A 14,206-nucleotide genomic window follows, 5' to 3' on the forward strand; every position below is an offset into this window, starting at 1 on the left:
TCTAGCAGTATATCACTATCTGCATGGGTTGTGCCTTTGTCCCTTTTTGTCTCCGGTTTCAAAAACAGGGACCCTTTAATAGAGTGCTCATCTGCAAGTCACACAGGTCATTTCGCAATCACAATTTGGTACAAGACTGGAAGTGTTTGGTCTTGAAAAAGAAATGAATTCACGTAGGGACCGTGTACAAATAATGCAAAGGAGTTTCTACTTCCTACTATACTACAGTGCCATCTCATGTTACCTCTATCAGAAATGAAATTCAGATCCAGTATCATATTCATTTTTTACATCAAGAGCTGTGTCATTGATCAATGATATTGTCAGCTGCTTGCAAAAAATCTCTGTTAAGAGTTTGCTGAATGGAACCTTGGGTTGGTAACCTGATCATCAACTAGCACCGAATTCCCACACAAAATCTTAGCATCGTAACCATTCCAACTCTTCCAATAAATAGCCACATCAATTTCCAAATGTTCACCATTCCATTCAACAAAAATGTTTTACATTGTGTCATGAAACTAAATATAAGTGCAATAAATTGTAAGTAAAATCAACCGGATCTATTCCAATTTTTGTCGGACAACTAGCTAGACATGTTCAACAACAATGTTTTATGCCTTGTCAAATCAGGCAGCTCCACAGTCTGGCAATGCTTCTGCCGGCATGTGCATAAATACAATTATCTAATTCAGTTATAAAAAAATTTACAGAATCGTCAATCATCTGGGAAACCTAGAAACCTGTTTATAAGCTTGGCAACTGCTGTGGCATCACCTGGCGGGTATGGAAGGAGGGACTCAATATTCATATCAGATATTGTCTGATGAAGCGTTTGAGGATGAGCACAGTATAAATGCTTCCTCTCTGCTAGTTCTTCTGCAAGTTCACTTTGATGATTGTCCATCAAATCTTCATTAACCACAACAATTAGAGGTTTCCCAAGCCGCAAAGTTTCAAATATGCTCCCTGACCCTGCACAACAGACAGTGCTAGTTAATGACCACTCCAGCATCCAAATTAAGTGTCTGTTACTGTGGTAGCACATAGTTATCAGATATTTTCATATCACAGCTTTTACCTTGAGACAGCTTTCACTAAATTATAACATCATTGCATATCAAGGCATGCATAGCTTGACTGACTAAAAAGATTTCGCTTCCATCCCCCCCCCCCTCCTTTTTTTCATGGAAAAAGTACAGATTCTCTCAACCTTTTCGATAAATAAAAAATATATATGAAAAAGCTGCAGTACAACACCACAATCACCAGATAATAGTTAAGCTGAAAAGTACCAATTGACCTTCAGCAACCGACCAAGTAAAATTTATAATTTAATTTTTAGAAGTTACGCACTCTCCTACATACTCGCAGGCACATGATAGGCTACAATTATCAAATAATAAAGAACTTGAAGTATGTCATGAACCATGTTGTTTCGATAAATTTCTCAATGGTCTGCATCATTATAGACAAGGAGAATGAAGCAGTAAAAGGACTTTGAAAAGTTTATCAATTTTTTGGACACAAAAGTGCAAGAATACAAATCCTAAGGGGCTATAAAATAAGTATAAGGAGAACAAGGTATCTTCCTCGTTTTAAATAACTAAACCTTCCATGTTAATGACTATCCTTTATAGAAAATGTAAAGGGGCGCAAAATAACCTTGCTTCTAATAATGAATTTGTAGTTTTCCTCCAGATAGGTACTGACAATGATATTTCCCCATGCTTACTCATGGAAACCTTAATTCAACCAATACTTTCAATTCTGGGCCTATGTTGCTGTGTGCTATAACCAATCCTGGACCCCACCAGCATTTTTCTGTTTCAGATAATCCTCAATTGATAAGAACTTACAAACATTTTCTGTCATGCTTAAATATGATAGTTTCTGTGATCTTAGGTGTGAATTGTATAGTTGTAACAAAGTGGAATATAACCCTGACATTCACAGAATATTAATGAAAATTAAAAGATAAATAATATCTTACCTGCATGGCTGATGACAAGAGATGCTGATCTCAGATGGTCTGCAATGCTTGGTGAAAAAGTGAAGTAATCAACAGCCAGAGATCCATCTTTTCCTTCACTCTGCATTTAGGAGGAACTCATATGAAATGTGATGGAAGCATGAATCAAAGAGTAATATGTCCAAGGAAGGAATCAAGTGAAAAAAGAAAGATTCCAATATTCCCCCAAAAGCAAACCTACTAGGAATCTAAAATATCCAAAATATAAGACTTCACTAAAGGATTCATTGCTTTTCTAGAACCTTTCATCTCACATGATTTTTAACAATTTTCAAAGCACGTAATAAGGGCCGTAGATATGTATTTTACTTTAAACGTAGATCCCGCATAAATTTCAATTATGATCCTTGACATTATAGATGCATTAGGATAGAAAGATGCATTATATCATGGATAGAAGAGCTGCCTACATAAGAATTTAGATCAGAGGCAATTATCTAACTTATTTAAGACAAGACGTCTCTAGCCTTTGTCCATCATTAGGAAACCAAACTCAACATCTTATCAAACCAAGAAGGACAAATGACATGAGTGAAAAGGGAATGAACTATATAAAAAAGAATACCTTGGCAGGAGTGTAGGATCCTCGACCCATTTGAATAACGAGGTGGGTATATCCTTTTCTTAATAACTCTTGTTTAACTTCCTTAGTATCCACAGTTCTCACAAGAGCATCAAACAATGTTGTTCCTACAGTTACAAATACCACTTTCTTCTCTTGCTTCACACTCTCCTCAATATCTCCCATTTTACCTGCCTCTGATTCTTAAAAATCCTAACCAACTACAAAACACAAAAATCACAAACAAACCAAAAACATATTACAAAACTAGTATGATTCTAACATAAGGTGTTTGTTTATTCATCTTCTCGTTCCTTTACCTGCACACTCACATTCGTATTCCTATCTAAACATTAAACTTGTATTATGTTGTAATCTCACATCTTATTTCATTCTTCATTAAAAAATAATACTATAAGATCATCAAATAATAAATAAATAGATTATTCAAACTATGTAAAGGAAACAAATGAAACTAAATATATGACAAGAAAATTCCTAAACAAACTTTGTACCATATTATTAAGCATAAAATTCAGATAATGCTGCAGCACACTTTACAAAACACTATCTTAATCACCAACCATCACTAACAGAGAAGTCCATTCTCATAAAAATAACCAAAAAGTAACTTCGAAGTTCAAATACACACTCCACACAAAACACAGTGTTCTATATGACAGAACAGCACACAACAACTTCATTGCAGAATAAAAATCACATTTAATTAACAATGCTACCGGATTACAAGTTAGAACCCAAACTACTACTTCCTTAAAAATTGCAAATTTATGCTTTTTGAGTTTTTTCTATGTTAAAGTTTCCTACTTTACAGTTTAATATGTTGTTTTATATTACAACATACTAAAATCCACCAAATGGAATTTCAATCTAATTGACAAAACACACTATATATCTAGCAAAACCCACAATTTGAAACCATGAGCAATAATCTAATTTTATCCCCACGTATCCTTTCACATTGAATTCAATTACTAATTAGACAGCAAAGTTTGGCTTCAGAAAACAAAAGGCAGATTGAAATGGATGCAGATGATGATAACAGCAACTGGGTTTCTGTGTTTTGCTCACTGTCAATGCAAAGTTTAAATCGTTACATTGATCAGCAAATATGCAAATACTAATGAAATGAAAACAAGAAAAAATGGGTTTTTGAGTTTAAGTTACCTTGTTTTGATGGAAGATGAATTGGCCTCAGCATTTCTATTCTTGTTCCTGTCTTTGCAATTCAATTAGGTAGCTCCTTAGAGAGAGAGTTGAAGGGGGAGACATGTGGTTGATGAGGAAGAGCACAATTATTAAACTCGGACTGGCCGGCTCGATCTAATCCGAGGCGGGTGTCCAAGAAAGCTATTTTTAAAAAAAAATTAATATATTTTTTAAAAATTTACCTAGTACCTATTAACCATGTAAAAAATTGAGCTGATTTATTTTAAAAAAAGTATAAAAATTAAAACAATTTGATTTAATTTTAAAAAATTAAAATAATATTATTTTAAATAATCAGCTAACATATGATTTGAATCATAAGTTAAGTCAAATTTTATTATTATAGTCTACAATCCTGCTTGGTATTAGTAATTTTTAAAAGGTATTTTTTAAATTATTTTTTATTTAAAAAACTATTAAAATAATATATTTTTATATATTTTTTATAATTCTAATATGTAAATATTAAAAATAAAATATTAAAAAAATATTTTATATACTTTTTTAATGAAATAGTACTTTTTTAATGAAATATTTTATATATTTTTTATAATTTTAATATGTAAATATTAAAAATAAAAATATTAAAAATATATTTTATATATTTTTTTAATGAAATAGTACCTTTAAAAAACATAATATATCACATTACCATATACTAGGAGAAAGGGAAGAGAGGTAAGGTATTTGCGTTTGTCTTCGGTTACCGGTTATTTGATGTGAAAGTTCATTTTTGGTCCTTAAACTAAACATTTATTCATTTGGGTCTCTCACTCACCATTTAGAAATTAGAATTTCTTGGCTGAGTGCCTTCTTCTATATCCGTTAATAGTTTTCATTTAGGATGCGTATTTTCTTAATCAAAACAATATTATTTTATATATCATTCGACTTTTTTTTTCATGAAAACATCTGTATTAATTTTGAAAAGGAAGATTAAACTGAGCAATTATGCTAATTCAATGTAAGTGTTTTTTAATACGGTAATCAAAGGCTAACTTTATATTTTTTCTTGAATTTTTTTTTATTAACGTAGGTGTCCGAACCAGTTTGTGTATACCTCAACTAATCTCACGGGCCCTGAAGTTTGTGAGATTTAAACTGATGATCTCTAAAAAATAAACCTAAAATCTAAACAATTAAACTATACTCTTCAAAATTTCTTGAAATTATTTCACGGTGAAGGGTTTGGTATTAATTAATACAAGAAAGAAAGAAAAAAAGTGGATAGATTATATTGAGATAGAGAGAGGAGATATGAACAGTTTGAACATTAAGATAGAGCTCAATAATTTGTTTCAAGATAGGAAAAATGCCAATAATAAAGATAGAGAAGACATGTTTATTCGTTTTTGTTTTATCATCCAAGCAAAGATTATATTCCTTTTGTATATGTATTTCTTGTTATGATTATATTCCTTCTATATTTGTATTTCCTGTTATACTAACTAATCTAAAAATCCTTACAAATTTATTGTATTTCTAATGTTGTGGGTGAATTTTTTTTTTCTTAGGTGTATCTATATCTTTGTTATAAAGAAAAAAATATTTATTAAAATATTTTATTAGAAATTATTAAATTTATTTTATTGTCATGTAAATCTATTAAACTAAAAAATGATCTATGAAATAAAAATTTTATTGAATCCGATGACGTACATGAATTGTATTAAGAATTTAGTTGGTTGACTTAAGTTCACTTGAGTTTTTTCAATAAAAATAAAAAAAAAGTTAGATTTAACTTAGTTGACCTTTTTACGAGGTTATCTCAATCTCATGTCTCGAACTATAAATTTAGCAAGTTAACCTAATTGACTTGAGTTTTTTATTTTATTTTTTTAATTGATATTTTTTTTCAATTTCATCTTTCAACATGAATTTAATTATAAATTATGTTTCATGATTTATTTTGGTTTGCTTTCTACAAAGTTATCTTAATTTTATGATTCAAGTCATGTGTTTTGCAGGTTAACCCAAGTAGATTGAGATCATTTTATTGTGTCCTGTTTTTAGATTGAATTTTTTTAACTTTCAACTTTCAATAATTAGTTTATTAAAAATTGAGCTTCATAATTTATTTTAATTTTTTTATGTAGTTATCACAGTCTTGTGATTCTAATCATAAATTTGACAGGTTAACCTGGATTAATTCAAGTTTTATTTATTTATTTTTTATAAAATTATCGTAATCTTATTATTCAGATGATGAATTTGACAAGGAAACATCTTAAATTAAGTTAAGTTATCCTCCTTTTACCTTTTAAAAAATATCATCAATAACATAATATTTTTTTTAATAGATATATATTTTAAAAAATTATCCGATCCAGCACCTAACACCTAACACCTACGAACCAGCTAGTGGAAGACTAATTACCAAAAGGATAAAGATGGCAATAAACTAAAGGGGGCTGGCTGATGATAGTTTATCTAACAAATCAAAAAAGAAGATGCTGAAATCATCAATCTTCACTGGTGGGGTAGGGAGATTCCATCCAGAGGCTGGGAATTGTGGATATAAAGCAAAAGAGACAAAAACCCCCCTAGTTGCCATCTTTTATTATATAATTACCCTAATTTGTTATTCCTACTCTATGATCTATTTTAATTATTTAGATAGATCAAAATACCCCTAGATATAAGTCTTTTTTTTTTTTTACAAATGATGGTATTAATAAAATATTATCCAATAATAAGATATTTATTTAGAATTTTAACAACTCTAATTTTTATTTTTTTCTTTGAAATAAACTTTGATTTTAATAGTTAGAAAACAACTTTCAATACCATTTTATTATGTAAAAAAACTCTAAAATTGTATTAAAAAAAACAAGGAAGAATGTATTCTATCAATGTAATTTATAATAAAAGTAGAGTGAAAATAAAAAATCATGGAATGAGAGCACCAAGCCAACATCCAAAAAACAAAATATATAATAAAAATTTATGAGTAAATATTTAATTGATTGGGGTACCGCTATATTAGAATCTTCCCTCCACTGACCTATTCCCGTCAAAATCAACCAAGATTTCCTCTATCCCCTTATCCGAGTCAAATCAAATAAAATAATGCTAATCCAATTGATTACCGTAAACCAATATTGATTTATTATTTATATTTATGAAACTCGAATTAAACTAGTTATGATTAAAAAAATAAAAAAATAATTTAGTTAAAAATTCGGGTTAACCCACCTACTTGGTTGAACCCATTAATCTTTTCTAAAGTTATTTTTATCAACTTGGATTATCCCAATAATCTGTGAGGATGTTTGAAAGAGCTTTTGTATTTATTTTTGTGTAATTTTTTAAAATATTTTTGAATTGGAAACTCAAACATAGAATATATTATTGTTTTATTATTTATTTTTCTTCCAGAAACAAAAAATATAATATTGTGGTCCCATCTAGTTTCGTTTCGTCATATATGCCTTGGAAAAGAACACCAAAACCAAAGCAAATGTCTCCTTAAACAACTTTGAACAAAACAAGTTCTACCAGTTCAAAGATGGGTTCCGCTTCCAGCAGACACAGAAGAAACCACCGCCAAAACAACCACCTCCACCATCGTCAAAACCCACAACACCCTTCTCTACCTTCCTCCTCCTCCACCACCGCCACCACCCCAATTCACCAACCTCCCTCTTTCTCCGACACCAACAATACTAATAACCTCTACCCACAAAACAGTTCAATACCTTGTAGTAATAATTCCTCAACAAGTACTATACCACCACCATCATCATCACCATTACCGCCACCTCCACATCAACCGACACCGCCTCTACAACAGCCACAAAGTTATTATTTTGCAGCGAATGCACCATACAGTACTCCTATGATTCCTACAAGTTCTGCTTACGGTTCTTATAGTTACCATCACCCTCCTCCTCCTCCTCCTCCTTTCAATAATAATGGATGGGGGTCATATCATTATCATCAAGCTGGTTTCATGGGACCACCACTGCAACCATCAACACAGGTGAGACATCATAATTCGGGACTGGTGCAGCCGCCGCGTTATGTGGAGCATAATCAAGCGAAGACAATCAAGAATGTTGTGAATGTGAATAAGTCTAGTATTAAAGTTGTTGCTGATGAGAATAATTTGGATTCTCACTTGGTTTCCTTCACTTTTGATGCTGATGTTGATGGCAGGTACTATTCAGATAATCTTTCTTTTTTACTTCTGTAATGATGCTAGTGTTTGTTTTGTGATTTTAGTATCTGATCGGGATTAAAGTCTTGTTTTTAATGTGGAATTTGTTAATGGGGTTTTGTTGTTTGTGAGTGTTAGTGTGAATTTGAGTTATTTATGATTGATAGGAGAAAGTTTTTGTAGGTTGGAAGGAATCGGTACTGGAAAGATTAAGAATTTATGTTGTTTGGTGTAGGGACGTTTGGAAATTCTACTTTCCTGGATTATAAATGTGAATTTTTTGGTAAATTGAATTGAAACAATTCTGTAAGTGCCTTGGTGTATAAAACCTGCTTTGGGAAGATCAGTGATTCAATTTCGGTGGGGGTTTGCATTGAAAAGGTTTACATAATTTGAAAAGAATAGAGGTTAATGATAATGGTAAGAGTAACATATTTTATCTAAGTTAACATCTCTTGAGCAAGATCTTTGAAATATTATATACTCCAGGAGAGTTCTCATGACTTATAAAATTTCAAGAGGAATATGAAAGCTAATGGAACCATTGACAAATTAACGAAGTGGTTAGAACTGCAGTAGCTTTCATATTAGGGAGAGTTTTTATCTTAATAGTTTATTTATGTAATATTTATGATGGTAGTTTGGGTGGCTAAGATATAGTTATTTTTAAGCGCAATGATTTATTTTACTTATAGTTTTGTTAGTATTTAAAGGGCTGCTGTTACTATATATATATATGTATGTATGTATATGTGTATATATATATATAAAAAAAAAAACTACTTCGAAATTTTGATAATTTTATAAAGAATTTGTTCTCTTTTTCTGGCTTTTCAGCCCAGACAACCAGCCTTTGGTTATGTTAGCTATCATTTATCTTTTTCTGCCTACATGAGTCGGTATCAGATCAAAATCGATCCTAGTTTTGGTGATGGCAGCCAAGCAATCAAGAGTTCCTAGGTTCAATCAAAACCAAGAGATGTTGGAGTTGTGAAGGATGCTAAACCAACCCAAGCAAGAGGTATTAACCATGCTTGAAATTAGAGCGGAAGCCATAAATGAGCCTTTGGAAGGTGGCCACAACCCCTTAGACATACTAGAAGGTAGTCATAAGAATCAAGACTCTTTTCATCATGCTAGAGCCGGGAATTATATGGTGTGATATGGATTAAAAGAGGAAAAAACGCTCCATTTCAATGGAGGAAGAGAGTTGAAGAGCACTAAGCACTATTTATTGAGATGAAAGAAGTTATGGATTGGAGTCCTTTACCAATCCATGATGAGATAAGTGTGGATTAGGATTCTTCACCAATCTATGATGTTTGTTGTGATGATGAGGTTGACGAGGAGAACGGTGACAAGAGTAACAACACCCATGAAAAACTAGAAACTGAATGTAAAGATCGCACCGTTGTAGTTGCTTCAAAAAAAGAATTCATAGTTTTAAACTATGATGATCTTTTTGATTACGTGCATGATACAAGTTTAAAAAAAGCTTCTATAGAGATTATATATTGGTTACGCAAATTGATAATACAAAGATGTGCTATACAATTTATCATCCAAGATAAGAATTGGAAGGGAATGAATTGCAAGTACAAGTTTGTCATGCTAAACATGAAATAAAACTAATATTCATTGATGATATGTATTTGAAGCTGGAAAAGTGTTGGTGCTTTTTACTCGGCCACCCTTACTATCGAGGCAAGAACGGTTTCAACTCAAGGACGAGTTTCTTGCAACCCATGGAGAATGATGCAAGAGCTCGAACTACACTAACTTTCATATAATTAGGGTTTTTCTTTTAATAGTTTATTTACATAATATTTATGGTGGTAGTTTGGATGGCTACGATTTAGTTATTTTTAAGGGCAATGGTTTATTTTACTTGGGGGTTTCCTTGTATTTAAAGGGTTGTTACTACTATAAAAGAAAAAAAAAACTTGAATATTTTGATAATTTTATAAAGAGCTTCTACTTATTTGGATATTCAAACAAGACAACCAACCTTTAACTGTGTTGGCTATCTTGTCTTTTTCTTCCTGCATCACTAAGACAAAACAAGACTTGTTGTCAAAGGTTTTAAATAGCAAGAAGTTTTGGACTATTTTGATACGTACTTGTGTGTTAAGAATAATTTCCATACATGCATTAATAGTCATTGCAGTTATTGACAAGTTAAAAATACATCAAATGGACATAAAAACGACTTTCCTAAACGATGACCTTGACGAAGAGATCCACATGGAATAACCCGAGGGGTTTATTGTTAAAGGGAAAGAAAAGAAATTTTGTATGTATGTCAAGTCATTATATGGTTTGAAACAGGTTCCTAAACAATGACTAAGGTTTCAGATTTTGGATTGGCTGAGATGGCTTCTGATAGGATCAACGGTTGGAATTCGATATGTGTGCTAGGGACCACCGGTTATCTAGCACCAGAGTGAGTGATCCATCATCCATCTTGCATCTCATTTTTAATGAGCAAACAATATCAATGCAATGCAATGCAATTGTCATATAAGATTGCACATGGGCAATTCCATTGCCCATTAGATAGCATGTCATTTTCTTCATCTTCTGACTGCTATGGAAAGCAAAAGGTCATGCTCAAGGACAATTTTACATGAGACTTTTAGTTTCACTGCCAAGTTTATTAATCCTTAAATATCTTGGGATAGCATCAACTGAATTCATTAACTAGTAAGTTAATTAGCACATGGAAAAATAATTATTTGGTTTTGAAGCTACTTATATTAATGCTGATTATTTTCTGCCATATGTAGTTATTTAATTATTTGGATTTTGGTTTTAGATTTATGGATAGAATCTAGTTTGATTTTAATTATTGCTGATGGCAGTTCTTTCTTTCTCATTGATTTAATCGGCTGTGGTTGGTGTAGAGGCTATTTGGTGACCATTCTTGTTAGTAGTGATAGAGCTTGTGAGCCTGCAAGCTATACTGTGAATGGGGTTGAAATTGTATTGAGATTACTGTTATGGATGGTGTTGGCTGGAATAGCGTCTGTAACAATGTGGTTTATGAAATAACTTCCAGTAAATATTATGTTTCCATTTAGGATTAGTTTAAGTGATGCCTGATGTTAAGTTTTTCATGGAATCCAAATTGAAGCAACATCTTTAATTTGCAAAAGGTGGATCACCATTCTGAGAGAGCTCAAATACAGATCTGTGTCTTCAAGTACTAGTCAACTCTAGTTGGGGATTTGAAGGACTTGAAAGTAAGAGAAGTTCCCCTGGTCCAAGTACGATTAAGTGTTTGGGTATTTCACCATTTAATGTGTAGGTTTTTTGTAGGATCCATCTTGAAGCAACAATCTGGTTTCCAAAAATAGATCTGAACTTTGAGGGTGGTTGAATACAGTTTTGCACCCCTGTAAGATACAATTCTAGCAGGGGATTGGAGGAGTTGAAGTAGGAGCAGCAGTTTTCTTGATGGTGTGGATGAGACTTGTGGTTTTCTCCTTTGAAAATTTTCATATTGAGCTAGTTAATATCTTTTTTAAGATTTTGAGTAAATCATGGTTGTTTGCTTATTAAGATCCTCGTAACTTTCAAATTTCAGATAATGTAACTTGCTATTAATTGATGTTTAGCTTTTTTGTTCTTTAGTTGCTTTGTTTGATCTAAAGCCCTAAAATCTTCAGCCAAGTTCTATTGGTGTAGGCTGCTATTTGACCAAATATAAGTGACTACGAGATAAAGTTCCATTTGAAATTTTTGGTTTAGGGCCATTAGCAATGTTGATCTGATTTTTGGTTATACAATATGCTGCAACCTTTGGACTGTGCATTCATTTTTGGCTGTCTTGTAGAGTTCGAGAGTAAACTTGTTTTGAATGGTTATGGTAATTGTTTGAAAAATATTGGAGCTTCAAAGAGTTGCCATGTGGGCCTTTTGCGAGGTGCTTTGGTTATTAAGATGTTCTTTACTGGCTTGGATTTGCAGATATGTTGTTTCTCTTGTTTTTTCTAAATTATATGAATCCAGCGTAGGACCAATTATTCCTTCATACATGTGACAATTTTTCTTTTCTTTTCAATGACAGCATCACCATATTTTATTTTGCAAAGAAAGGAGACAATTGTACATTTGTACCAGTTTACCCTGAAATCTATACGCCAAGGAAAATCCCCTTTGAGAAAGGAGTCGGCCAAATATTCTCACAGCCATCAGGAACCGGCATTGACCTAGGCTTTTTTGAATTGGATCAGCTATCAAAGCCCTCGCCCGAGGAAGATATATTTCCGCTTGTTATCTTTGCTGAAGCATCCTCACCTTCTCTCTCTACATCTACAAGTCAAGAGCCTGACAAGCCTTTGCCAACCATGTCTACTCACGCACAAATAACTGAAGCTGTGTTGGTGAAAAATAACGAAGGCCATTTTCAAGTAAAAGTAGCCAAACAAATTTTATGGATTGATGGGATTCGTTATGAGTTGCGAGAGATCTTTGGCATTGCCAATTCTGATGGTGCTGGTGTTGATGGGGAGACTGATTCCGGAAAAGAATGCATTATTTGCATGACTGAGCCTAAGGATACTGCCGTTTTACCTTGTCGACATATGGTGAGAATGCTGACCTTTATCTATATATATTTTATCTTGATTTTTCTTTATATTAACTACTTTTATTATTAACAACCGGTCTTGCATTGAGTCGTGTTCCATCTGGTATCATAGGGTTTGTGGTTGTATCAATTCTGACATGAAAACATCGCATCAATTCTGACATGAAAACATCGCCAGTCTGCCTTCTTGATGTGCAAACTTTCAGATTCATCAGGATGTCCTCATTCCATTGGCGAATTCAAAAAAATTGGCTCAAGGGTTGAAGCAATTAAGAGGTTTAGATTTTTTTACCATTCTAATGGCGTCGGTACACACAACTAATGCAGGTTTAGATAGTTAGACCATTCTAATGGTCTTGGTGCAGGCAACTATTGCAAAGCATAATCTTGAGAAACTAGTTTATGCCTTAAAGCTCTTCAGCTAGAATAATGAATTTGAATTTTGTGAATTCTTGGGGAACATGCTTGGTAGATTAAATAATCCCAGCAATTCAACAGTTTCTTGAAAGATATCTCTTTGCAATAACATCCTTGTTGCTCTTTCAGTGGATCTTGTTAGTTAGGCCCTGAATCAACCTTAACTCAGTGCTGGTTGAGAACAGGCGGTGACGATAAATTTTTGTTACTACGAAACATGGTCTTAACTACAATCATCTGCACTTAGAATCACATCTGTCTACCATGTTCCACGCCTTTTGCGTTTGTTACTGAATTAAATGAATAACCAACATCTTCTCTGGCAGTGCTTGTGCAGCGGATGCGCAAAGGAGTTGAGGTCTCGATCGGATAGGTGTCCTATATGTCGCCAACCCATACAGGAACTTATGGAGATCAAGGTTAATAATTGTACGAGTTCTTAACCCTTTTCAATTCACGCAAGATTTCCTGAGAGGCTATTTCTTCAATAGCAATTTTCCTTTTGCCTTACATTCTTTCCTGTTTGCTTATAGCTCATCCTAAATAAAGAACCAGTAGACCATCGGGTGAGGGTTGCCTGAAAAGTTTATGATGACTTGAAGCACTGATCTGCGCTCAAGTCCTGCTTTAGCGTCTCTCTGTGGTTTGGGATGACAATTTTCTTTACACATGAAAGGTTGAGGTAGTTTTTTATTTCTTTATAAACTGGGTGCATTTTCTAATAAAGAAAAGGGCATCATCTTGATGTGTTTTTTTCTTATTCTTTTATAGAGCTTGTATTGTATTTCATTCTAAAATAATAATAATAATAATAAAGATCGTATTATATTTACTTTTACAGAAAGGATAATTCTTTTCTGGTAATTACTGTACTCTCTTTCACTTAGAGATGAGATTTATTATCGATTGATCATATAATTCACCCCTACCATTAAAAAAGAAAATTAATGTCCATGATTATTTGAAGATTGGAATAAAAAGATCAAATTAAAAATTTATATACGAATAGTAATTTTCAAATAGATGTGATAATATATAAAAAAAAAGAACAAAGAAAAATGGAATTTAAGATGCATGTACAAAAAAAAAAGCTTGGTAAGGAATAAATAAAGGGTATTTTCATTTATTTTATATTGGATATAAATTGATATAAAATAGATTTAAGATAGAAAAAAATAAAAACTTAAACCTTTGCTTGTGATCTTGACTTGAATA

At 32.4% G+C, this 14,206-nt stretch overlaps 2 protein-coding genes across 3 annotated transcripts; one reads left to right on the forward strand and one right to left on the reverse strand.

Moving 5' to 3' along the window:
- Positions 1-466: 466 nt before the first annotated feature.
- Positions 467-3,946, reverse strand: LOC133693722 (uncharacterized). Its single transcript, XM_062115003.1, has 4 exons — positions 3,783-3,946; positions 2,598-2,815; positions 1,994-2,093; positions 467-975 (listed from the first exon to the last, which is right to left on the reverse strand). The coding sequence occupies exons 2-4, from the start codon at positions 2,778-2,780 to the stop codon at positions 719-721; spliced, it is 540 nt and encodes a 179-aa protein (XP_061970987.1). The 5' UTR covers positions 2,781-2,815; positions 3,783-3,946; the 3' UTR covers positions 467-718.
- Positions 3,947-7,265: 3,319 nt separating this feature from the next.
- Positions 7,266-13,823, forward strand: LOC133695464 (probable E3 ubiquitin-protein ligase LUL4). Of its 2 annotated transcripts, none has more exons than XM_062117476.1 (4): positions 7,266-7,982; positions 12,053-12,572; positions 13,318-13,420; positions 13,525-13,823. In XM_062117476.1, exons 1-4 carry the CDS (start codon positions 7,333-7,335, stop codon positions 13,536-13,538), a joined length of 1,287 nt encoding a protein of 428 aa, XP_061973460.1. In that variant the 5' UTR covers positions 7,266-7,332; the 3' UTR covers positions 13,539-13,823. The 2 variants fall into 2 exon arrangements, with proteins under 2 accessions (XP_061973460.1, XP_061973459.1); XM_062117475.1 differs by having other exon boundaries at positions 13,318-13,410.
- The last annotated feature ends 383 nt before the right edge of the window (positions 13,824-14,206 follow it).

This window comes from Populus nigra, chromosome 5 (assembly GCF_951802175.1).
Source record: "Populus nigra chromosome 5, ddPopNigr1.1, whole genome shotgun sequence".
In the NCBI taxonomy this organism is placed as follows: domain Eukaryota; kingdom Viridiplantae; phylum Streptophyta; class Magnoliopsida; order Malpighiales; family Salicaceae; genus Populus; species Populus nigra.